This window comes from Crotalus tigris, unplaced genomic scaffold, assembly GCF_016545835.1.
Source record: "Crotalus tigris isolate CLP2741 ecotype Arizona unplaced genomic scaffold, ASM1654583v1 scf7180000017630.2799268, whole genome shotgun sequence".
In the NCBI taxonomy this organism is placed as follows: Eukaryota; Metazoa; Chordata; class Lepidosauria; order Squamata; family Viperidae; genus Crotalus; species Crotalus tigris.
The window spans coordinates 514,065-541,155 of record NW_024096524.1 but is presented as its reverse complement, the minus strand read 5'-3'; the positions used below and the strand labels follow the sequence as shown (position 1 = coordinate 541,155).

The 27,091-nt window shown below is 36.3% G+C and overlaps 1 protein-coding gene across 1 annotated transcript in view; it reads right to left on the bottom strand.

The window, feature by feature from the left end:
- The window catches only part of ZNF407 (zinc finger protein 407), a 366,378-nt gene that overhangs the window by 131,973 nt on the left and 207,314 nt on the right, over positions 1-27,091 (bottom strand). Inside the window, exons 5-6 of the mRNA XM_039334397.1 lie at positions 11,450-11,616; positions 7,006-7,089 (exon numbers count right to left, since the gene is read on the bottom strand). Coding sequence (XP_039190331.1) covers positions 7,006-7,089; positions 11,450-11,616 — 251 coding nt within the window. The remainder of the gene's footprint in view (positions 1-7,005; positions 7,090-11,449; positions 11,617-27,091) is intronic.

The following is a 27,091-nucleotide window of genomic DNA, read 5'->3' as shown; positions in this document are numbered from 1 at the left end:
TTTAAGGGTTTGAAATTGCATTGCCTGATGTGTAGTGTTTAGCTTCTATCTTCTACTATACTAAAATTACTGCCAATAAAGGAGAATATGCAAGAATTACATATGCAGTTTCAATCTGCCTGAATATCTGTTTGCTAGAATCTGTACTTGCTGTTCATGCCTTTAATGATACACGGGTCTCTTTCTATCATGAGTGGAAATAATAAACTTCCACTGGACAGGATGTGGAAACAGTAATGATGCTAAAGAGAACGGGGGTAAGGTCTGAGTATGTTTTTTTTTTAATATTTTGGTTTGGGAGGGAATAATTTAAAAATGTGCATTAAACAACTGCTGGTCTACCCCTGGGGGGGGGATGTAGCCCTCTGACCCTGTAAAAATAATGTGCAACATATGTTTTTTATCAAAAAAGCAATCACACAAAATGACCAATTTGGATATAGATTTTGCTTCAAGTGAACTATCTGAGTAAAATCCATACCCGAACTACATTGTGTAAGACAACAATCCTATCTAGATCAGCAAAAGACAGGGAGTCCTCTTCGGGACCAGGCCTGAAAGAAAATCCCAAATCTTCAGAAATCCACGCTTCGAAGTCTACTCTTCTAAATAGTTACAAGGACCCATTTCAGAAGGAAAATACACAAAGCATGAAAAATGAAAGAATTGGAGAGATAGTAGTAAAGCACAAAGTCTGTCCTCCCCCATTGTCAAGCATCTGTCAGAGAAGGAAAGCACTCTGGTGGATATCAATTCACTCGATGCCTGGAAGATGAGGGAGTGGGGAGGCTTATTAAGCTGGCCAAGATTCCTAAACCGCATGTGAAGATCGGCTGTCTTGTCCTTGAATCAAGGGTCTGTGACAGGTGATAAAAGTAAATCTTGAACCAGGAGATGTTTTGTGTCAAGCCCCTAGACAGTTTGTATTGCAGCAGGGAATTATTTAAGCCATTTAGACCACTTTTGATACCTATCCCCTTCAAGCCTGTCTATAATTTGCTTGGGTCCTCTGTGTACAAGGACAGCTATGTCAAAGAACACAAAACACAAAATGGTGTTCTGAAGCAGGGTGCAACAAGCAAAAGGAAAAGAAAAGGGGTGGGGGGAAGAGCCATGGCATCAGCCTGAGTACACTGAATCCAGTGGAAGGTACATTGTACTGCTTTTGGGGAAGAAAGCAGGAGGAATAGGTAATTTTTCTGTGAAAGAACCATCTTTGATTGTTTGTGCCACAGAGGCAGATAAATGCCAAAAAGACAGATCCTTCTGTCTCCAAGATACTGTCCTATATAGTAGAGAGTTAATAGCAATGTAGTAACAAGCCTCTGGTTGTGATATAAAACATAAACCTAGGCCAGCTGGATGTAGACTCCATGATATATAACCTGTAAATGCCTGCATTCAGATACTCTGCCAGGGTGGGATAAACAAATAAATGCCAACTTGAATTCATGATTCACTCTATAAAATCAATTATTTTAATTAGAAAGAAAGAAATATTTCCATATTTAGGCATAATATTGTCTCAATGGACACATAAAGTATGTAAGGTCTGTATAGCAGGGGTCCCCAAAACCTGGTCGGTGGACTGGCACCGGGCCGCAGCATGCCAGAAACCGGGCCGCGCAAACAAGCACTGGATTCAGGCAGCATGCAAACCACATCCCCTCTGGTCCACGGAAAAACCTCTCTCCACCCTCTGGTCCCTGGGTGCCCAAAAGGTTGGAGGCCACAGCTCCATAGAACATGAATTCAGACAGCATGAATTGCATCCATGCATTTCTCTTCAGTTCCATGGACATTGACTGATTTCACATACTATGCAACACCAAAACATAGTTTATTTTTGGTTTGGTATCTTGTGCAAAGTAAACCATTGTGGTTTGTAAAGCACTATTGACTAAGCTAAACCACTTAGCATGTGGTGTGAACCAAGTCAATTGTGGTTTACTTAGCGAATAATGGCATAGTATCAGACGTGAATCCAATCATTGTGTGGTCACAGGTAAGTCAGCTTCAAGTCACCTTGTAAAATGGGCATATACAACTACCTCACAAGTTTGCCATGGGATTTAATTTAAAGTTCTACAAAACAATATGCGATTGTGACTACGATGAACATGATTAGCAGACAGAGATGAAGGCAGAAAAAGTATTCAAATAAAAGGCTAACCTTGTTGAAAAGCTTGGCTGCTCAAAATTCAGAATAAAACAGAATGCTGTAAAAGTGAGCAAATACGACTATCATTATGAATAATATATTCTTTAATCTGATACAATGAGAAGAATATATGTACATTAGAACAGAATTAAGGTCATTGCTGCACTGAGGGAAGAATCATTTGAGACACTTGTCTAGTTTATTCTGTGTATCACCCATTGGGGCATTCATCCAATCGACAGATTTCTTTTAACTGAGTGTACATACAGGGTAATAGCCACAAGCATGATTTCTACTCATGGTAGGTATCTAAGAGACACACAACATTTTGTTATATGGTATACAAGTCATTTTACTTCTGTACAGAAATTACAATATGTGGAAAAACTGCAGGCTGTAAAACATCTAGAATCTCACTTAACCATTCTTTTCCCAGTCTTAGAATTATTGGAAAAGTTCCCAAACTGGAAAAATTGGATTTTAATAACAATGGCATTTCCAGCTTGCAAATCGAAAAACAAAATTGTACAAATGGCAGCTGCATGATATAAGTTTCAGAAAGAGGTTAATATATACCTCATTCGTTGTGTCTTCCAATAGTTTCAAAAGGCTTACCCATAATTTGAACAACTGAGGTTAATAATACAAGGGCTTTTTGTCAATCCAGCTAACTGAAAAACTTTATCACATCTCACAGCCTGCCAAGAAACTGACCTTTATCTGCCAGTACATACATTTTTTAACATTTTATAGCTGAAGTTCAAATAAAAGCAGTTATCTCTGTCAGCCAATGATAATCTAGAAAGCCTCTTAAGAACTGCCACTTTTAATTTCACAATAGAAATGGCACAGAGAACATCACAATTTCCACATGCAAATTTTATTAAATCATGCTAATTATGCATGGGCAAGCAATGCAAATTAGACATATATTCCTATTTCTCTGCACTATAGAGAATTTTTTAAAAATGGCTCCCTATTGTTAACATTTTGATACATGGTAGGAGTGAACACTGATTCAGACATGCATGTCCATTACTGGATTACAGAAATTAACTGTGCAAGAGAAGTACACGATAACCCTAGCACCACCGAAAGAATTTTCAAGTCATCTTAAACACAACATTAATCAAAGGGCTAAATTCAAATATTCGTGCCTATACTCAAGTGATGTGAACAAGATCTGACTTGACAAACCAGGCTGCCGCTACACTTATCAGCTATCTAAATAGTGTGCTTAAAGAATGAAAATACTGCATTCATACATATATTATAATTCCTTAAAGTGAACAAATGCAAGGACTCAATTACTGAGCAAACAAATGAGTGTATGTAAAAAATCATATACATATACATGCATATACACAAAATCTAACACAGAGGTCCCCAACCTTTTTGGCACCAGGGACTGGTTTCATGGTGGGGGGGAGAAGGTTTCAGGATGATTCAAGTGCATTACATTTATTGTAAATTTTCTAAATAAACAAATAAATAAATAAATAATGCACGTTATTTCTATTATAGTATTAGATTAGACCACCTCTAAGAAAATGGGAAGGAAAAGAGAAAATCCTAAACTCAGCCTTCCAGCAAAACAAACCAAAGACCCAGAACACTGAGGAAGTGATGAAAAACACCATTCAAAAAAGAGAAATAGAGAGAGGAAAAAACCATGAGAGAGAGACAGAGACAGAGACCAAACAACTCAGCACTGAGCAAGGGCAGCAGCCTTGGAAAAGGTGCAAATGAGAGAGAGAGATTCTCTTGGAGACATAGTACTTAAGGAGAAATGTAGCTTCTCCCCTCCCCCATTGTAAGCTGGGTAGGAGCGTGCTTGGCTTGCAGACTTGGAGAGCTTCATGAAGAAAGGAGGAACACACACACGCACACACACACAGAGAGAGAGAGAGAGAGAGAGAGAGAGAGAGAGAGAGAGAGAGAGAGAGAGAAACGTACACCAAATTAAACCTCAAAAAGCAGGCAGGATGTTGCCAAAACACAAGGCATCTGGAGCATCAAAATAAAAGCAAAAAACTCCAGTTGAAGTGCAGCAGAGCCCAGCGGTCTGAGAAAAGGTGCAGATAAGAGAAAGAATCCCTTGGAGATGCAGTGCTTAAGGTGAATGGTAGCTTCTCCTGCCCCTATTTGCACCCTGAGAAAGACACTCTCACACACACATATCCTGGGGAGAGGATCCCCCTCCGTGGCTTTGGGGGAGCCCCCGGTTGCAAGCTGAGCTGGCGCACATTTGTCTTGCAAACTTGGGGAGTTGCACGAAAGGAGCACGAGCCCAGCTGGGGTGCCGGAAGGGGGAGAGGAGGAAAGTGAGAAAGAAGAGAAGGAGGAAGAAGAGGGAGCAGGACCAGGAAGACGAGGAGGAGGCAGAAGAAGAGGTAGCAGAAGAAGCAGGAGGAGGGAGAGGAGGACGGATGCAGAGCTCAGATGTTACAAACCAATTGCAAATGCCACAGTCGGAGGACCTTGCACTGAGCAAGACAGCTTCTGCCCTGCCACTCTCCCATCCCTGCTCAGACCCCTGCAGACTTGCTACATTTCTGGAGGTAGAAGACGTGTTTTTAGCACACCTCCAGCTGCACGACCCAGTTCCAAAGTGGCTGCAGCCCAGTACTGGTCCGCAGACCAGGGGTTGGGAATCCCTGGTCTAACTGACAAAAAACTGTATAAATTATGGAATGTTTTAACAATTAAAACCCATTTTCACTATTCAGAGTACAGGTAGTCCTCGACTTACAACAGTTCCATTTGAAGTTATAACGACACTAAAAAAGTGACTTATGACCATTTTTCATACTTATGACCATTGCAGCATCCCTATGGTTACGTGATTTACGTTTAGATGCTTGACAGCTGACTCATATTTATGACGGTGGCAGGGTCCCAGGGCTGTGTGATCACCTTTTGCAACTTCTGACAAGCAAAGTCAATGGGGAAGCCAGATTCACTTAACAGCTAGGTTACTAATTTAATAACTGCAGTGATTCACTTAACAAATTTAGCAAGAAAAGTCATAAAATGGGGCAAAACTCACTTAACAAATTTCTCACTTAGCAACATAAATTTTGGGCTCAGTTGTGGTCGTACGTTGAGGACTACCTGTATAAGCATTAAGGATGAAGATGAAACAGGATTCTGTTTTTTAGTTGACCTCCCAACGTTGACAGGAAAATTTGCAACTCTCCATAAGATAAATAACCTTCATTACATAATGTTAGCTTCCATGTTTATTATTTTTATAATAACTACATTGAGCAGGGCTCATGTTCTACAGAACTACAGTCTTCTTTCCTTTATGCCTTGTTCATTTCCTTCCCTGTGTTGTTCATATCCTGCCCTGCGATCCAAGACTCTAGTATTATGAAAAGCCTGTCTATTTTTTTTATGCAATACATTATCTGATATACCCTGGTATGTTCTTTCCTAAGCTTAAAAATTCCATAAAGACTGTATTCTTTCTTAACAGAGGATTTCCTCTAGCTTCTTGACTATATCCTTTCCAACTTTGCACTACCTCCTTTGAGATGAATGATCAAAAACCTTCACAGAATTTCAGTTATGTGTAGTAACTACAACTTGATAAATTCTTTAACAAATTGAATGGATTTTTAAAATTATTATTCTTTTCAAAGATTCACCCCTGAAGCTGACCTCTTTTCAACCAAGCCAACAGCTTCATAACAATCCAACATCATTTTTGGTCAATTGCATCTACTGAAACTCCATCAGTACATAAGTGAAGAGGGGATATTTTGCCTTCATAAGGAATTTTACAGTTGCTTATAAGACCATTTTCTTTCTATTTCTCCAGTTTCAGAGATCCTTCAAGAGCTCTTCACCACTTTCTTTTTTTGGTTTTGCTTCCTAAGATAAATTGGTGTTGCAAATGAAGTAAATCCATCACTGCTCTTCCTAATAATTTAAGAATAACTTTTAGTATAGTACCAGTCCCACAGTTTACACTCTCCTTTTGTGGGAACAATTCTTTTATTCCTACTCTCTGCTTTCTATCGTTTAACCAATTATTGGTTCATAAAAGACTTCATCATTTTCTCTCATTATTTCAGATGTGGCTCAAATATCTCTGGTGCAGGTCTTTATCAAGAGGTTTTTTTGTTTTTGTTTTAAAAAGAGCCCAAGTAAACAATGTCAACCAAATCAGCCTTATAAACCAGCTTGCTGACATTCCAAAAGATCTATAAAAGATTACCGAGGCAAAACTTCTCTCTACAGAAGCCATGCTGATTCAGCAAGATCTGTCCTTCTACATACTTGGCACTTCTATCTTTAACAACAATTCCATCTTTCTACCAATTTATTACTTCTTAGTAAGAAGTTAAAATAACTAGCTGTAACTTCCTGGAATCCTTTAAAAAAATAGTATTACATATGGACTACTTCTACTTCTAATTTAGAAGCCACTCTCAGAACACATGAACACAAACTGAATTTTAATGCTTTTATGACCGAGCCAAATATGAATCACTGGATATTCTATGCAACATACCTGGTACCCTGTGTGCCTTGAAAGAATGGCTGAATAGAAAATGTTCCATCTAAGCATCTCAAATTTCTAATAGTCAGGTCATGAATTATAGAGACACCTGCTTTAAGACACCTCATTATCTTAAGAAAAAACAGCAAATTCTTTATAAAAAAACCCCATTCAATATAGACCCTAGGCATATCAATTTGTAAAGGTAAAATGAGCAATAAAGGGATACTCTCCTTGGATTCTAATGTGCTATATGATTTCTTTTATTCTGTATCCTGGATGACTTTTTTTTTGCAGCAGAGAAGATACTGAAGGATAAAAGAGTTTAGCTGACCTGTATGCTGCCTCCGATGTTTGGTGAGGGCATGACGTGTCCCACCAGCAAAGCCACAAAGGTCACACAGGAATGACTTCTCGCCTGTTGCAATAATAAACAGATGAGGGACTGCAGAGGTCACAGATCATTAAAACATATCTATCAAGGCTTTCAGGGTTACTAATTCCTCCAATCAAATGTTTCCATGTAAATATGTCAAATGGGAATGAAATTACCACTGCGGTTTATTGACTGTGATAAAATCTGAAAAGCACCACTGAACATAATTACATACTTGTCAGACCCATAAAAATTAGCTTTATTATCAATGGAATGGTTTTGTACAACTTCATTTCTGTTAGATGTCTTCCAGATGGGGCTGCTTTATGCACTTGAACAGTTTTTATGCATATCCTGATTTTTTACAATTCCCATACATCTGGCCTTTCTGTGCTTCAGAAAGGCTGCCTAGAAATGTTAATATACAGTTATTTAGCATATGCGTGAGTGTGATTGTGTGTGCCATATCTCCTTTTCTATCTATCTATCTATCTATCTATCTATCTATCTATCTATCTATCTATCTATCTATCTATCTATCTATCTATCTATCTATCTACACACACACACACACACACACACACACACACACACACACACGGCTTTAAAAAAGAAATACATTGAACAAATTTTAACTGACTTAATCACATTCTTCTTCAAAAACCTCCCAGTAATTTATACAAATTAAATTATTTCTTGAAAAGGAAATAGGCAACAATAAAAGCTTATATTATTCTGTACCAATGGCAGCTAAGTGCTGTTTATGATTCTAAAACTTTCATAATAAAGAAAAAAACAAGTCTAGGGATTATTTCAGAAATTGAAATAGTACTTACATTATTCATATTAAAGGTTTGTCCTTATTTTACGCCTCGAAATACCATTAAAAGATAGTTTTGGCAAGATTGCTACTTGTTAAAAGTGTGTAAATGTGCATTTATGAAGTATTTTTATTCCAGATAAAATTTTGCCTTTTGCAGCTTATAAATGCAATATATCATTCTGCAGTAGCATTTTTAGTCACTAAAGCCCAGGCATGTGAAGCAGATTCATCCCACAAGGCCAACGAAGAATGGTATTATAGAATAATAACGCTAACCTTAGAGAGAGCCAGTGAAATTATAAAACAGTGTTAAACAGCGTTAACACACAAACGAGTCATTTGGTTCATTTGGAGACAAATTGTACCCTCCCACCCATGCACCAATGGAAGGGAATTAAAGGAACTGGGAAAATATTTCAAATAAATGGCAGAATGGCTTTTATACAGGGAAGGAGGATTTACAGTATGGAAATTAAGAGGCTTGTTTCCGAATTCCTATTGATCTTAATAAAATAGGCATCTGCTTTCAAGTTCCTTATGAAAGTACATTCCCTACAGTAGGTTAACTGTGTATGTATGCATATATGTTTGCATGCATGTTTGCATATATTGCATATTGCCATTTTCATTAGCTAATATTTATCTTGAAGACTTAAGAGTCATGGCAGTTAATATTGGCTTGAGAGACATTGTCAGTTAAGGATGACCATTATGCTATATTTTCACCATAATTTCAGTCTTCCCATCCCTCAGACCAAGCTGCCCATTCTATCCAGTTCTATTGCTTTCAAAATCCTGCCCCCAAATACATTTAACCTCTCTACTAATTTCATATTTGAACATAATTTGCAGTTTTTTTATGTAAGCCCTCTACGTCAGTTCTGATTCCTAGACCAGGGATCCCCAACTCCTGGTCTGTGGACCGGTACTGGGCCGTAGCATGCCAGCAACTGGTCCGTACAAACAAGCAAAGCCCTATCTGTGGGATGAAGGCAACACACAAAACCACACACCCTTCGGTCCATGGAAAAACCTCTCTCCATGGAACTGGTCCCTTGTACCCAAAGATTGGGGACCTCTGTCCTAGACCACTAATGGGATTCAGTTTAGGGGAGATCTGACTGAAGTAGCATTTTCTTATTTTAAGAAACAAAGACACCTGGGATTTTATTTTGGTTCTCTACTACATGTTTACTATATTATCAAGACTCCAATCAAAAATGTACTTAGTATGCCATCTACCTATGTTTTTTTTTATATACCATATATTCTGTAGTTTTAATTCAAAGGAGATCCCAGTAGAATTTTCTTGACTGACAGAGAGGAAGAAAGAATTCTATGGGGCTTTCAAGAATTTCAAGACATGTAATGGCGTTTAATATTTTTCTATTATTCATTCCAGGCATATAAATAAATTTGTGGGTGAGTGGGATAGCAGTTATTTTATTTTATCTTTCATTATTTCCTTAGTGCTTCAGAGTTCGTTTTACTTGGATACTACTGAAAGTTTGCTAGTTTGGGCATAGGCATGTATATAAGCCTAGCAGTTATTAGATGTAATCATACCTGCCTTTATGTATGTCAGAGGATACACTGCATGTGATTTCAGTCTAACCGTACATTAACAAACATTCATTCTTCTTCTAGGAATTACAACCTTTAGACTTTGAGATGGATCTAAGGAGCAATATATCACTTAGGGTACAGGGAGCTGATCTAACATGCCATGTTTATATGATATCAGGAATGTAATAGAAAATGGTTCTTTTCTTAACAACTTGAATTAGTTTCAAGTGTGCCACTTTGCATTCAAATGTAGAAAGACACGGAAACCAATCCTTTATTTTCCATTAGAAAACAGCCACTGTCCCCTATCTCTCATTATGGTGCAGACTACAAGACCTAACAACAAAAATCCATATTATTGATCTAACCAAGTCTCCACAATTATTCTTTAGAAGGAAACGCCGACGATAAATTACATCTGCACTGGCTTTTCATCTGCTGTTCGATATAAGTGATCTCTCAGGGCAGGCTGGAGACCTTAAATCGTCAACACCCTTGTCAAGGAAGCTAAGGAGGCCCAGGCTTCCTACAAACTGCCTTGAAAGAACTTTTAACCTGTAATTTCTAGCAACAACTCATTTCATTTTCAGAAAATTGTAAAATCTTTTCAGGATTTTTTTTTTAATTTAATGAAACACTGTTTCATCTTCTCACGATATGCCTAGAGAATTTTGATTTTAAGATCATTTGTCTCCTATCTTACAGCTTCAACATGTTACTGCTACAATCTCAGGATGGCTTTCTGTGTTTTCCTTATCTCATTATATTGCAGGTTACAGCACAATTCTAATATTCTCCTTAAAGAATCAGGCTAAATTAGGAATGTTTTGGTGGCCAATATTATTTTGGGTAAATATTAAAAATTTTTAAGATCTTCACTGGAATCTTTGTTCTAGTAAGTTTAAAGCAAAGGTACAGCTATTTTTTTCCTGCTGTAGTAAACTCCACATCTTTTGTTATATTAATCTGATTTTTATTAAGGAATTAATTTGAACTTTAATCATATTGCTTTAAAATGAATGCAGCCTCAGCGTTCTTGGAAGCAGCTGGTATCAAATAATGAATAATATTTCAGTTACAGCTGGTTCATATAGAAAGATTTAGCTCATTTTCCTTACTGCAATTTGTCCTTTGTATATTTATTCATTTGTTTAAATATAACATATATCTCTGCTTTACTCATTACAGTAAAAGCCAATATACAATGAAAATTAACACGAAGGACAAGTAATCATTTTCCAGTAGCGTTTGCTATTACTTAGTTCTAAAACGGGCACCAGTTTAGACAATATTTTCTCTTTTTAATTTGATACATATTTGTATCTAAGCTGGATTTCACTAATCAACAGCATACATATTGATTGTGTTACTCAGCCTTTTGAATCAACTTAGTTGCATAATGAAATCATTGCATTTCCAGATGCAGGGACTTGCACCGGCTCTTTTAAATGAAATAGACCCTATTCATAGCAGTTTTAATAACTGAAAATATTTATATATTCTAATAGTAGCATTACTACATTAATATTAGCATTATAAAATATACCACAGGTGGCTTCTTCTCCTAACAAAATATCATGAAAGCAAATCTAATTTATTTTAAATATGATTTCAAGGCATAGGACCCTGAATTAAAAAATAGGACTGGTGAATTAAAAAAAAATCTAAACCCCTCTCTGACATGGTATTCTTTAGAAACGTTAAACTTTAGTCCCTAATTGTTCAGAAAAGCAAGGAATAGTAATTATGAATTGTAGTTCTGTACAAGGTTAGAGTTTAAATTTCCAGCCATTTAAAAGGTACAGATATACCCTAGGGAACCTAATAGTTGGAACCTTCTTTCTTTTCACAATTCATTGTTAGAATTGTTAGAGCAGAATCCAATAGTGTATATCCAAGAGTAGCAACTGTGCCTTAATGTTTCTTGGATCCCAGCTTTATCTTTACTTCCAATATGGCCATGTATACCTCTTTCCCGCCCATTTCAAGGGGGGAAAAAAAGCATAACCAAACCTGTATGAGTCCGATAGTGATCTTTCATGGCTGATGCAGTGAGGAAGGAATAATGGCAAGTTGGCCATGTGCACTTATAGGGCTTTTCTCCTGTGTGAAGTTTCATATGATTGTTCATGGCCCACTTCTCTGTGAAACTCCGATTGCACAAGGGGCAGGTAAATTTCCTGTGTACAAGGAGAAAATCAAGAAAGGGGGAAGAATTAACCACATGCGTGTAACACCCCCAAATTGACAAAAAAAGAGCATGTTTTAAACTCGAACTGTGCTAAATGCACAGACTTTCATGAAGAGAATTGCAGACCTGGTCTGTCATGTCTGTATAACCAGGCATTGATTTTTCTGTCGAGACTTGGCACTTCAGCCATTTATTCTCTGCTTTGCGGTTGGGCCCAACGGGTTTGAAAAATTCTGTTACAGTCCACTCACCCCTGAGGCAAATGTGAGAATAGATTTCACCTGTACAGGCCTACACCACTTATCCGAGCATGGGCTGTCAGAGCAAAGGCTAAATGAAAAGCTATCCATAGTAAACTACTCAGACAATCACACTGCTCTATGCCAGGCTGCTGTTACTGCACTGGAGAGGTGAAATACTACTTGTAATAACCCTGTTACCATAGTAAACAGAAAAGCACTCCCCTTGCTCTCCCCCTGCTCTCCTGGTAAGTCTTAAAGGGGATTGCAAAAAGTCTGCCGGCATTTTTTGAAAGGTTCAGGCCCTTCTTGAAAACAACCTCTAAAGACTGAATTGGAGGTGGTTCACTGTTTAAAACATGTCCGCAATTAAGGAATAAAACCGTACCAAAAATAGACCTGCTCACAGTTGCAAGGTGCAAGAGGTTTAATGATCCAAGTTCATTCGAGCAAAGAGAAGGAGGAAGGAGGTTATTTGGAGGAGGGGGAGATACATTTGTTCCAATGTTTAAGTCCAGTTGAGTCTTCCCGTAAATGGGGTGCGCTTCTACCATGGAGATTTAATAGAGAAAACTACCGTCCTAGTGGGCATTGGCATCACTTCATGATGATAAGATTATTTAACTCATCTAAAAGGTTTCCGAGGCATTGGTAGGGTGTGAACTACTCTTTAATGTAAACAAAATCCAAAATATTTTCCTTGAATAAATGAATGATGGTAGTATTTAAGATTTTTTTTTAAAGCAAGCAAGCAAGCAAACAAACAAAAAACATCTTAACTGAACCTGGGTTCATGTTAGTGGCCAATGCAGCACACACAAAAAACTAGAGTTGGTATATTTAATGTTTTTTTGGATCAATTGAACCTCCAATACAAATACTTTCCAAGGGCAACCCCACAGATATTTCAGTAGTGAAGAAGTCATGCACAGGGATGGTCTTGACTTTTCGCACAGAAGAACCAGTATGAGAGATTTACATTACACATTGCATCACTACATCAGGATCAGAGAGGTATCCAAGAAAGCATTCAGGAATGTAAGCTAGTTGTTACCAGTTGATGATCTGTTCACAGAAAAAAGTGCTAGGCAAAGATCTGTTTTTTTAACAAATGGAAATATTGAACTTGACTATCCATGACGGTAATAATCTCCTGACCAAATCTCACAAACAAAGGAAAAGAAACAAAAGAGGTTTGTGGACACTTTGGCAGTCCCAAAACAGATAACTGTGGAGGCATAAAGTAGTGGCCAGCAGGCATTTTGCCAATCTCTGAGGGGTATTCCTTCGTTCACTGACAATTGTTTGGTATCAGGATGGGATGGAAAACACTATTTTCATGGTGGAATATCATAGTCTAACTGCAGACTGCTATACTAGGCTGGACACAAAATGGAAGATTCATCACAAAGACCTTCCTTCAGCAAAGAGTCATTGGAGCATCACTGCACCATGGGAAGCAGACTGTGTAGATAAGTCTTCTACTGACTAAACCCATGGTGGGTGTTAGAGGTCAAATTCTAGTGCCCCATTAAGTGATGATCAATCCATGTGGGAGATAGTGATTTGGGATGTAAAAATAAATGATAAAGAATAAGGGTTAATGAATGAAATACTAGGAAAAAACAGCAATTCTGAAGGAAATAAAAATTGTTTGATAAGTGGGTGAAGAATAAACAAAGAGCCCCCAACAGAGGAAACAGAATATAAAGTAATGCTGACATTATTTTGAATGAAAATGAAGTGGGACTAACTGGAAGGAATGCTGTAGAGATCTTTTTGGAATGGCAGTGATATGCTAAGAAGTAGAAGTAAAACAAACACAATAAATGTTAGTGTCCAAGACCAAGCTGAAGAAACAAACATTTAGAAAAACAGTATGATAAAAAATGGTAACGTTATAATTGATCAACTGTAGAAATACTAAAATATGGTTGCATTGTATTTATAATATGATTGTGACAAATCATATAATGTGAATTGGTTTGAATTATTTTCTACAATATAGAGTTGAAGGTAAGTTGTTGGATATGGTGAGAATAATATATGAAAAAAAGAATCAAATGCCTAGTGAATGATTCAACACTGATCAGGTATTAAAACAAAAACTTATTATATTTTTCTTTTTAATGTATTCAAGAATAAATGAATGATGGTAGTATTTGTAGAAATATGAAAGTATGTTTACGTTTGTGAGTAGACAATGCCATGCTTTGGCTAAAACCTGAATGATTTGTAGCCAAAGTTTGATTGATGACATGATAAAATTAGGAACATGGATCTGCAATTAAATGTAATCAAAGCCCAAGTAGTGTGCTCATGAAAAAAAAAAATGGAATGGACAATTGATTGTTATAGATAACTGGCAAAAACCAGAGCAACTACATAAATATATGTATGTATGTATCTACCTGGGAAGAATGTTAATTGAAAATGGAAAAATAAATGGAGAAATTTTAAGATGTGCAGTCTATTGTAAAGAACTAATGTTTACTGGAAAAAGGAAAAAAGTGAGTGTGTAAGAATATGGTTCTCCTCACTTTTTACTGTATATGAGAGTGATGGATATGTCAGAGGAAATATAAAACTAGGTCAAATTCAGTGGGAACAGAGTACTTAAGAAGTATATATAGTAAAACAAGAATGGATTAAGATTGAATGAATAGCTGATTTCCATTAAACAGTTGCTTAATTTTGAGAGATAATTTATGATTGAAACCTCTATTGTCAAATGTGTTTGCAATATGTAAGAGATATGGAAGAAATATTACATAATAATGTCCCTGAATGATTTGCTAGAAACAATATGCATCCAAGAGTGAACAAAAACTTAAATCAAGACTCTAATTGCTCAGTCTAGATCACCATACAAATTACTATAATTCTGATGGTCACCTGTCTTTGAAGTTGACAATTGAGGCTTTGTGGGCTTGAAAAAAAAAAGACAATTTGGGTTTTGTCATATTATTGCATTTTCTTCATAAATCAGAAACCTAATCTATTTTTAATGTGTTGCTTAAGATAATCAGTTTGATACTGCTCTCCAGATAATGTTTCAAACATTAAGAAGTATTTCACATAAAGTGCACAATGCAATCTAAGTAAAGATTTCTTCTATATAAGTTTGCAGATATGGCTACATTAAGCAAATACTAAATTTACCACTGAAAATATTTACAAGTACATATAAGATAAAAAATAAAAATGATATATGCATGTGTGTGTACATGTCAGTCTGTAAGCACGCATACTGCTTCAAAATTTTGAATTACTTTATCAGTTGATCGTTGATTACTGGCACTAGCAAATGATATATAGAAGCTAAATACTTCCAAATGCACCATAAAAAATCACATGTCAGGTCTTCATGTATTTCACATTTCAAAAGCGTGACAGAGATCTTATTTCTAAGCTACATTTCCTATCTACTTATTTCCTTATATATTTATTATCATTCTAACCTTCAACTACAAGAAATAAATAAGCAGGTTAAACAGATGCTATCTTTTAACAAACAGTTTTTCTTGACTGTCTTACAACTTTATGAAGGGTAATATAAATCCTTCATTTTTAAATCTTCCAAGATGCACATTTAACAGTATTATTACACCTCCTGAACCCCAAAGTGTGCTCAATTATTCACATAGAATAAAAATGTTCAAGTAAGGTTGACAGACTCTCTTTAAAATGACAAAACAGCAAAGTCAGAGTAAATACTGACAGTGACTGTAATTCACCACATGATAGTGAGATATTGAAGCAAATTAGACTAACCTCTTAGTGTATAAACAAAATGAAACTGAAGGATTTGAGAATGACTTTAAAAATGCTCAGTAATGATGTGAAGTAGTTTAAGCTAAAAATAATGATTTCCCAAGGACCCCCAATTGTCCTACAACAGATTAGTGCTACAAATGATTATGTTTTCCATGCCCATCTAATCCAGCACTGTCACTGCTAGATTCTTCCTCAAATATTTTAAGTCTAATATAGGAGAATAAAGGATTATTGTATTGCAGATAAAGCAACTCGCCCCAATGCAGTAGATAGAAAATATGTAACATATTTTATCAATTAGTAAAACATAAGTAAAACATTGAGTTGTTAGCCCTCCCAGGTAAACCAGACAACACAACTCATGAGTTAATTCTGTTTTATTGTAAGGCTAGATGTACTGAATCTTTCAAGTCTGAAGGTACAAACTTTCTGTTGTTACTTTTAACTGCTTGATCAACTACAACAAGTTCTTCCTAAGTTTCTTTCTCTGAGCATTAAGCAACTGGGGGCTCCCTCTATTGTTTGTTTCCATGTAGCATCTTTTCCCATTATCCTCCTAAGGTCATCCACACATTTCATTACAAGAATAAATTGGTTTCTCGGAATCAATCTGGATAAGGAAAGAATGGGAGATTGCCCACATGTGCTCCGGCTGACTGATCTTTGCAGTCTTCCATAGGTTTGACTGCCAGAAGATGATGGGATCAGCCATCTTGTTTGCAACTAACGCAGAGATATTTAAAAGCTGTTTGCAAACGTCACTTTCTAATCATTTTTGGAAATTACCTATTAATGAAAATTTAAAAAATGAAAACTCACAATTGACTTATGAATCTGGTCCATCAGCTTAATTGCAATTAAAAGTCTGCCAAGTATGTTTTTGACTCAGAATAACAGAATTGGAAGGTATCTTGGAGGTCTTCTAGTCCAACCCTCTGCTCAGACTCTATACCACTTCAGACAAATGACTGTCCAATCTCTTCCTAAAAATCTCCAGTGTTGGAGTAAGTTGTTCCACTGATTAATTGTTCTGTCAGGAAATTTATCCTTAGTTCTAGGTTGGTTCTCTCCTTGATTAATTTTCATCTATTGCTTCTTATCCTACTTTCAGGTGTTTTGGAGAACAGGTTGGTCCTCTCTTCTTTGTGGCAGTTCTTTAGATACTGAAACACTACTATCATTTATTTATTTAATTTATTTATTTAATACTTTATCTATTTAATTTATTTAATTAGATTTGTTTATTTAATTAGATTCTGATCTAATTTTAGACTTGTGTAAAAAACAGTTCACATTTTAAGTCTTGTTTACCCAGAAACATTGAAACTTCAAAAGGGTTCACAAACTTTAAACCTAAAGGGTTCAAAACCCTGCACATAGGGATATTCAGTTAATCTCAGCAGTAGAAACCCTGAGAGTTAAGATAGACTGAGGGACAATGATTAGCTCAAAATCACCTGGTAAGTTTCCAAGACTAGGGATTTGAATGTGGGCTTCTCTGGTTCAACATCTTAAACATCTCTACATTGGCATAACTTTTTTTAAAGAATTGATTTAAGACTCCCTAAATTTAAATTTAATGCAAAATTCATAGTATGTAAAATTTTCCAGCAGTTTAATTTATAAAAGGGTTTTCATAATATCTTAGAGAATAATCCTGACTTCACTTTCTTCTTTTAGAAAGAAAATTTTAAATAATGTTATTCACTTTTCTGGATTTGTACGTAGCTCAGACAAATGAAATAACTTGGGGGTATGGGCATCATGTTGCTATACACCAGTGTTTCCCAAACTTGACAATTTTAAGGCATGAGGACTTCAACTCCCAGAATTCCATAGCCAGCAACGCTGGCTGTGGAATTCTGGGAGTTGAAGTCCACATGCCTTAAAATTGTCAAGTTTGGGAAACACTGCTATACACTTCTTCTTAGAGAGAAACAAGCTCTCTCCAAGTTCCCAGTTTTTACTTAATCTCGTCTATCAAAAGGATTTATTTGTTCAACAATTCAATGGCTCAGTAGCTTTATTATCTTACTCCAAGATATTAGAATACAAACTTCTTTGACATGATGATAGTCAATTTCATTACCTCACAAGCAATCTAGAATTTACAAAGCAAAAGGAGTTATCTCTTTTCAAAAGCTAACTTTACAGTCTTCCAAATTCTATTTCAGCTCAAATACACAGTCATCTATTTATATGTGGATAAACTAATAAAAAGTTACAATATAAAATATGAAGACTTGAACTATAAACCAATCCTTGGTTTGATTTTAATCTTTTATTACAAGGCACTTTACTCTAAAAAACATTTTAAATTTTCTTCGGTTCTTATCTGAGTATCTCTAACATCAGAAAGTAACACTGACATTTCTACTATGCTATAGATGTGTTGTTTCAGACTATTAAGCTAAGGTAAATTGACATTTGTACATGCACCTGGTTCATCCTCTTCCAATGTTCACGAGTTGAAAACAGCAGGCTAATGTAATCAACTACTCACTCTTTCATAGTTGATTGATTTGGCTCTCCTGGCAATTTATCTACCAATTAAATCCATTCATTCACACATAGATATACAACTTCACATCCACCTACAGGCATTCATCATATGCAAGCAATTGTGTTAATTATATCTGGAGTTGTTTTTTTAAAAAAAAGAAAGAAAAGAAAAAGAATACTGTCTAAGCATTCCTCTATTTCACATTTAACTAAAATGTGGTCCTTTATGACAAACAGCTCACCTCATCCCTGATTCCAGCTATTTTAAATCAGAAATGTGATATTCATTACAGCCACATATTACAGCCTTTTCAGCCCAAGACATTGACTGATGTATTTCATCAGCTGAATACAGCTGCAAGTGTTGAGCTCAGACATTTGCTAGTAAGGAAATGTAGTCAGAAGTTGTCACCTTAAGCATCTCAGGAAGCAAACCTGGCAGATGATAACTGAATTAGGAAGCTAACACTGAGATTGATTTCTGGTGATCTCATTGACATGTCCATGTAGTTTTCCTGGCAACAGCGCAGAAGTGGTTTTCTGCCATCCTATAGGATGTATTTTCAACTTCATAATGTATTTTATAGTTCTAGATTTTTTTGGGTGATTTTCCATTCCAAATAGTAACTGCATCCAAATCTTCTTAGTTTTTTTAGGTCAATAATATTGGCCAGTAAACTTCTTTCACAATTAATAGCCCACTGCTTATGAAAATGTAATTTATTATACTTGGACAATAAACCCTGCATTGGATTTGTGGACTTTACCTTTCTTCCTGTTTGGGGGCTTGATTATGGTGACTATTGGACTCAGCTGGTGGGTATTACATTGACTGTGGGTGGCTATTTTGGGGGGGGGGGGAGAGAGTGGAGTGTCCATCTGTCTGTCTGTCATCTATCTATCTATCTATCTATCTATCTATCTATCTATCTATCTATCTATCTATCTATCTATCTATCTCATAGTGAGATCTGAATAGCTTGCTTTATTTTTGAAATATGATTGACTCTTGTAATTTACAATGGAGCTGGAAAGAACAGTTGGAAGCGTAATTCTTTATCAGTCAGCCTGTCAGTCAATTATCATGTATTTCATTTCTGGGTTATGATCCAGCTACAGAAAAGTAGGAGACAGTTAGGACTTCTTCCTTGGAACAAAACTATACAACTCTGAAAATAATGATTCTTTGAACAGGTAACCTCCTTTCTGTTATACTGTTTTGAAGAAGCAAATCTGCAATCTATAATCTAAATTTATTTTTGGAATCTAATAAAATGTTTATTCAGTGTTGCAGCTGTATTTTATATCTTAAGAGAAAAACTAGAGTAAAATGTGTATGCACATAAATGAAAGGTTTTCAGATTAGGGTTTCCTTCTACTTAAATTCCTCTAATCAATGATCACATAGTGCATGTGATAACATAATGCTGCATGCATAAGTGATCCAATTTGGCTATACAGTATCCTTTACTGCTGCTGGCAAAGCAAGCTTAATTTGAGTGAGGTCCATTGTTTCTTGAGCAGATGACTGGCCTCATGCTGCAGAGTGAACTTATAACTTACAATATTACTATATCTATTCTCCTTAAAACACACATGGAGGAGAAAAAAAACCCACATTGATAATGAGAAGAGTTTTCTGTCACTGGCAAAATTATTTATGAAAAGTACCCTATTTGCAGCTCATTGCAAGTAGTAAGATTAACATGGTCCTGAACTAAAAAAGCAAAAACCTGCAATATCGTAAAGTTAACATAGTTCTTTCCACAAAAGGCTACTTTTTAGTCTGTCAAAATATCACTACAAGGACAATAATAACCATATCAAAATGGAAATTGACATTAATCTCTTTTAATCTTCAGTAAGGCAAAAATGATTATTGGTGTTTTTTAATTTTTTTTTTAAAAACCAATAGCATTATCTTACAAAGTGGAGGACTGCCCTTCAAGGCAGTTTTCACCAGGAACAATCACAATGGAATGGAATCTTTTTTGCTAAAAGTGATCTTTCCTCTTTGCTTGCAGTGGAGACTAAATATAACCTGAAAATGGCAGATGAGCTTCTTCTTGTTCATAGACTTATCTGAAGGTATTGGCTGCTCTTTAGCTAAAAGCAAACCTCCAGTAGTTTCTATTTATCTCCTTGCCAATCAAGAAGTGAATGACTGACAGTAACACAGCCTTATCTAGGGTTTCTGTCTGTGATGCATTCTGCTAAGTGATGTCATTGCTTTAGCAGAAGAAAATAAGCAGATTATTACAGTGACTAGAAGGAAACTAAACATTTGGATTTTTGCATGGACAAATTTACACACTGTCTGTCAGATAAAGCGCAGTTTGCCTGCTGCTTACACAACAAGAATGTGCCTGACAGCTTCTTTCCAGCTTTAGTATCTGATTACATAAATAGGCCATTCCCCACCATTCCTAAAGACTGACAGTTTGTCTTGGTTTAAAGAGCAATTTCTGACTATCAGCTTTTCTGTCTTGCACACTGTTCTGATTAGCATCAGGGCACTTCCTGGAGGTCCAATCTGTTGGGGTTTCTTACAGTGTGTGTGCGTGTGTGTGTGTGTGTGTGTGTGTGTGTGTTTCTGTGTATGTGTATGTGTGGCTATGACTGAAAAAGACATTATCTATGTAAAATGATAAAAATAATATTGTAATATTTCCTTAGATTTTACACATTACAATGTGTAATTCTTGTGAAATGAAGAACAGGTCAAAGGTATGAAAATCAGTGAACATACTACAAACTATTAGGTTCTACTTTTTACAATTATCAACTGTTTCATACATTTTTAAACTGTACCTGATAATTATAGTGCACTTTCTATTCACAGCTTCTTCATGACTTACACTTGAAAGAAAGATAAAATGGAAAACTAAATTGTGGCCGTAAAGAAATACTGAATTAGTATTTTCCAAAGTTTTTAAAGCAGGCCCAGAGTTTTTCTGGCTTCAATCTGCAAGCACTCTTTAGCTTAACATCAGAGTATTACACATGGGAACTCAGAGTAGCCTCTTCTTTCTGATAATAAACTGAGCAGGAAAGGAGAAATATTCTATAGTTGGTGTCTCTTGGGCAGCCAATGTCTAGAGCATCATTGTCCTGCGAATCACAATCTATCATACGTTTTGACATGCTCAGGACTGAACTCAATGGTGCTGTTAGGTGAACAGGAGATGACTTTTCTTTTGTGGATAGTCTTTTACCTAGAAGATTATTCTGCTAACAAAAAATGGTTGAATATCAAGGGAGTTTAAGGATCATTAAAAGAGAATAAAGAGATTTGAGGAAAAGCTGAATGAACTCTCTGTAAATGTTTTCTCTGCAGAATATGTAGAACAAGATACCTGTAGCTGTTATTTCCAAGATACTCTGTGGAATAGAAAGAAATAACGGGTTCGAGCTGAAATTCTAAGGCTTCTTGAAAAATCAAAAACCAATCATTGGGTCCAAATGGAATCCATCTGAGAACTTTTAAAGAACTCACATCTCAAAAAGCTCAGCTTCTATTTTAAAATGTGGCATATTCTAGTTGGTAGCTCAATAAAAATATTGAAAAAAAGCAAGTTCTGTATTGGGGATTTTTATAAAGAGAGTTGAAAATAAAGTTGCCAATTTCATAATGACTTTATACAAACCTATGCTGGAATAAAATTTGGAATAGTCTATTCGGCTCTTGTTAATGAACTACAGAAATGAGACTATAGATTTGAAAAAGATCTCCTAAAGGGAAACTAAAATGATGAAAGAACTAAAGCAAGTAGTCTAGGAGGAAACATTACAACATTTCAGGATTTTTACCCTGAAAGAGGAAACTAGGGGAAACAAGACATAAGTGCATAAAATTATGCATGATTTGGAGAATGCAGATAGAGAGATCCTTTAATTGTCTTCTCTCATAATGTTAGAAATTCCAGTTAGTCAATGAAGCTGAATTGTGAGAGACAGAGAAGTAAATATTCCCATAGTGCAATTTAACAATTGTGGAGGAACACAAGCATATATATTGCTGCTGCACATCTGACCTGTTTTATGGGCTTCTGGGCATAATTTTTTTGAGAGTAAAATTCTGATTTTGGCCAAATCTGGGAACAATATTTTGTTTTTGCTTCAGCCTTCCAGAACAGCTTGGGGGAAAGATGCAGGATAAATCAGTAAAAAATGTTTCCTTTGCAGTGAACTATCCGCTAAATTATTTATAGTTTTATGAATTTGGCAAAATTTAAAGCTGTCTCAGCTAATACTTGCTCCTTCTAGGAAAATTCAGTTCCTATACATACTGAGAGGGAACCAATGCTATATTTGACTTTCCTCTCCTGGCATACATGCACACACCTACCTGGTGTATGCTGTTTTAAGAGTTATTTCAGGCTTCTTCCCAGTATAAAGCTCTGCAATAAGAAGATTAGGATGGTGGTGACATGTATGTTCTGTGTGTGTCATCCTAGTTAAGATGACTAACTCTACTGCCAGAGTTGATGCTGACACTGAAAGATCTAGGAATGGAGATGTTCAAGCAAGCTTTGCTTTGTGTAGACTTTCACATGCAGAAATGACTACATGATATGGAGAATGAAAGGAGCCAAGAATCCAATATGTGTACATTTACCATGTTTCCCCAAAATAAGACCTAACCAGAAAATAAGCCCTAGCATGATTTTTCAGGATGCTCATAATATAAACCCCACTCCAAAAATAAGATCGTCAGCCAGACAGACACATTTAGGTCTTTCCCAAAAAATAAAACCTAAATGGAAAATAAGACCTAATGCATCTTTTGGAGAAAAAAATTAATATAAGACCCGGTTTTATTTTTGGGGAAACACGGTAGGTATTTTTTTTTCACTTGTACTTCTGAAAGGAGACAATATTACAATAATATAACTCTTGGCTACTGCTAAAGAACTTGGTATAGTAATATCTCTAAGTATATAGAACTATCATAATGCCTAGATGTCTGGAATAGACACTCTTCGTGTAAATACATATTTAGTGGATACAACAGAACATGTCGTTCAAAAATCTCTCTAGCAAATCAAGATCAATAATCCTATAACCACACAAAGGAACCCACCTGAAACCTGTGGGAATTAGAATTGTTGATCTTGATTTGCTGGGATAAAAAAAAAAAGCAACAGCTTCAATAATGGGATGGAGAATGTATGGGAGTTTGTAATGAAGTTAGCTTAGATTTTCCGATTTTGTTCAGGAGAATGATCAATATATAGGGCAGTGCCTTGGATCAGCTAAACTAAAACGATATATTCTATTTGGGATGTGATGCAATAGGTAGATATACTTACAAGCTGGACGATGCCACCCAGAGTCAATGGCTGAGATAGGTGGCTACTGAAATCAATCAAATAAATATATAAACCTTTGTAAAGTAACAGCAAGTCACATTAGTTAGAGAAAACTGGGCAAGTAACTATGTTCATTCTTCTCCTAAATTGCTATATGGTTAAGGAGATGATTTATACAGTTCTTAGATTTTTTTTTCAATATACGAAAGAAAGAAGAGCTACCTCAAACATAAAGAAAATACATATACTTGATTTTTCAAATCCAATGAACAACCCTTTTTCTGGCTCTTTGTACTATTGAGCCATGAAGATGATTGGCTAATATTTTTGTGTTACAGTATGTTTCAGAATATTTATATATCTCATTATGTGTCACTATTGTATGCCATCACATTAGTTTCAGGTCTATGCTAAGAGATTAAATACATGTGCAATAGATTTCCATGTTTAATGGTTAATATGAATCAGAACAAACCTAATTTGGAGAAAAGGGGGCGGAGATTATTTGAAGAGCAAACTGGTGTTATATATTGTCTTCATTCCTATATCACAATTTATCCCATGCTTGAAATCAAATTGATACTAAAATATCTATTTGCATTATGAAACCGTATTTTTACACCCATGAAATTTGTTGATCCCAGAACACATTTCCTTCCTTCCTTCCTTCCTCCCTCCCTCCCTCTCTCCGTATAAAAAAGCTAAGGAAACAAAAAGATCACAACATACCTTCAGTAGCCAACACCCAGACAAGTAGGGATTACCACCAGACAAACAACAAAGCAGAAACATTACTCTGCTCAAGGAAATACAAAGAAAAGACCACACTCTAACCAACACTGAAGAGTATATAAACAGGGAGCAAATCCCACCCTCACCAGCACTAACGATGCTAGCTAGTCGGGTAATGAAACTTATCCAAGCTATGATCCAAGTTTCGGACAGCCCCAAGGATTCCACAATATGTATGTGCATGTGTCCTTCTGATTTTTCATATCCTAGTTTCCTATAGTACATTTTCAGGCTAACAAATTGTATTAAAAAAGCAAACTTTTATGTTGGATATATATGAGTGTGACAGCATATCTTCATTAACATTTTTTGCCTGTAATCCTAACTGTACCATGACTTGGAAATCAATGCCCTTCATTATTATATTTCTCATTTGCACTCCCTCTCTTCTGCCCAACTCATGCAATTTTGGGAGTGACTATTTTTTTAGACAATGGATCATACCAAGCAGCAATGAGAAGAATACAAATTCTACATTAATTGCAAGCAGAGCGGATCCATGCTGTTGTCATCAATGGTAATATGTTTATTCTTTTTACTAGATTTGGGTTGCACCATTTAGTTTTATATAACAGATCTCTCAAATATAAGTACATAAGCACGGATTTTTTAAAAATGAGTCCATTATTTACTACTGTCATAAAGGTTGTATCTGATGTCTTTTCTCTTCTAGAAAAACAGTCACACAAACCAAATCAAACTGTGACACAAGAATTTCCACAGTTTTGGCATGTGTAATTTTATTAATGTTTGAATTTTGCTATTTTAGTCAGTTGAAATAATTCTGCTCTCTTAGAAACCAGGTTTCCTAGAGTCCAATCAAATAAACTGGGTGTTGGGGGGAGGGGGGTATTAGAGTTACAATTCAGACATCCGGTTCCGGATTGTGGCATTTCCAGCCTTACGAAGAGACGGCTCTCTTCGCCGGCTGATTCTCCACTGCCAGTAGACCCTTAATCGGGTCGAAAAGCTGCCCTGAAGGGGCAGCTACCATTGAGGAGGCCCTTGTTGACTGTGGAAGAGTGGCAGCTTCTTTCATGGCCTGAGATAGCTCCTTTGGGCTGACGGTGGAAAGATCGGCCAGTAAAATGGCCGATCACTTTGCCGTTGTAACCAGACGTCAGAAGAACATCTAAGTGCAGGAATCACCATGGCTGAACGGGATGAGACTTTTTTTCTCCTCTCTTGGTTTCCTTTCTTTTTTGTTGCCTGTAAAAAGCATCTTTGAAATTATTTTCCTGCTCTAAGAAAGAGTGTGAGTGTGGGAAAAGAAGTTTAAATGGACTGAATTAACTCAAACTGAATTTGTGTTTATTTTTATTATTTTTTATTCACTTTGGGGGGTCTTGGAAAAAATGTTAATATTGAATTTACTATTGGACTTGGTTTACATGTGAAGAATTTTCTCTTTTTTGCTTTCTTGATCTTGTTAACATCATTTCTGGTGTCTGGGAGAAGATTTTATAGTCTACCGAGGACATCTTGTGGAGAAACTCAAAATTGCAACTGTCTCTTTTTTGATGGTGAGATTGACTTTGACCTTCAGATTACTTTAAAAGGGAAAAGACAAAGAAACTTAACAGCTGTACTTGTGGCGGTGGATACTGATTAAATCATTTTTGAATACAGCCTCTACTAAAAGATAACAGACTGTTTCTAATTATTGAAATGGAGAAACCCTATTCTCAACTTGACTACAAACCCATATTGGAAAAAATTTACGAAGCTACTGAGCAAGTATGTTTGCAAATAGAAGAGTGTACTATAGTAATAAAAAACATAAATTCTGCTTTGAAACTACAAACTCACCTCCAGATACTATCTGAGTATTCTATAGACAAAAAAACAACAGAAGCGGAACCAACCAATATTAAAGAAGATTCTACTTTACTTCATACCCAACCTAATGAGATTTCCGAGGAACAAAAAAGGACTGTAACTAAACTACCTACAATTTCAAAACCAACAGAACTGGATATACAAGCTCAACTAATGGAGAACTATGATAGCTTGGATAAGCAAACTGAGTCTGCTATTCAACAGATCCAAATGTGGAGACTTGACTCTTTAAAACAACAAGGGACTATTTACAAAAGAGTTGTTGTTGTTGTTGTTAATTGCGAAGTCGTGTCCGACCCATCGTGACCCCATGGACAATGTTCCTCCAGGTCTTCCTGTCCTCTACCATCTTCTGGAGTCCATTTAAGTTCACAAAAAAAGAGTTAGGTCTCTAAAACAGAAAAGGGACGCTTTTGCTTGACCCAAATGATACTACAAGGTACAAAAAGAGACTTGTTCATTGATATAGAGGCGTTGCTATGGAAACCTTCCTGGCACAAAAAGAAAGCTAGAATAAGATTTAAGAGTGTGATTCAAGGCTCTATATAATGGGTTTAAAAAGCTTATTACAGTGGTTCTCAACCTGTGGGTCGCGACCCCATTTGGGGTCGAATGACCATTTCACGGGGGTCGCCAAACAACGCAATCCACCATTTTTTCCTCAGCTGGTGGCACCGTGCATGCGTGCCGCGCTGTGCATGCATGCATGGGGGATGGCACCGCGCATGTGCGCCGCGCATGTGCACCATGCAGGTGCGCTGGCCGCTGCGCATGCACACCGCACATGGGGGCGCCACGCATGGGCGGCGCGTCCTTATGACCGGGGTCGCCGGTATAAAAAGGTTGAGAACCACTGGCTTATTAGATATGGATTGATTTATGGTTTAAGATAATTAAATAAAATGTTAGATTGAATAAAAAATAATTAAGATTTGAATTTAATAAGAAGACGTTTGTTTCTGTATTAACATGTTTGTTGTGAATATAGTAATTTTGGCTTTTT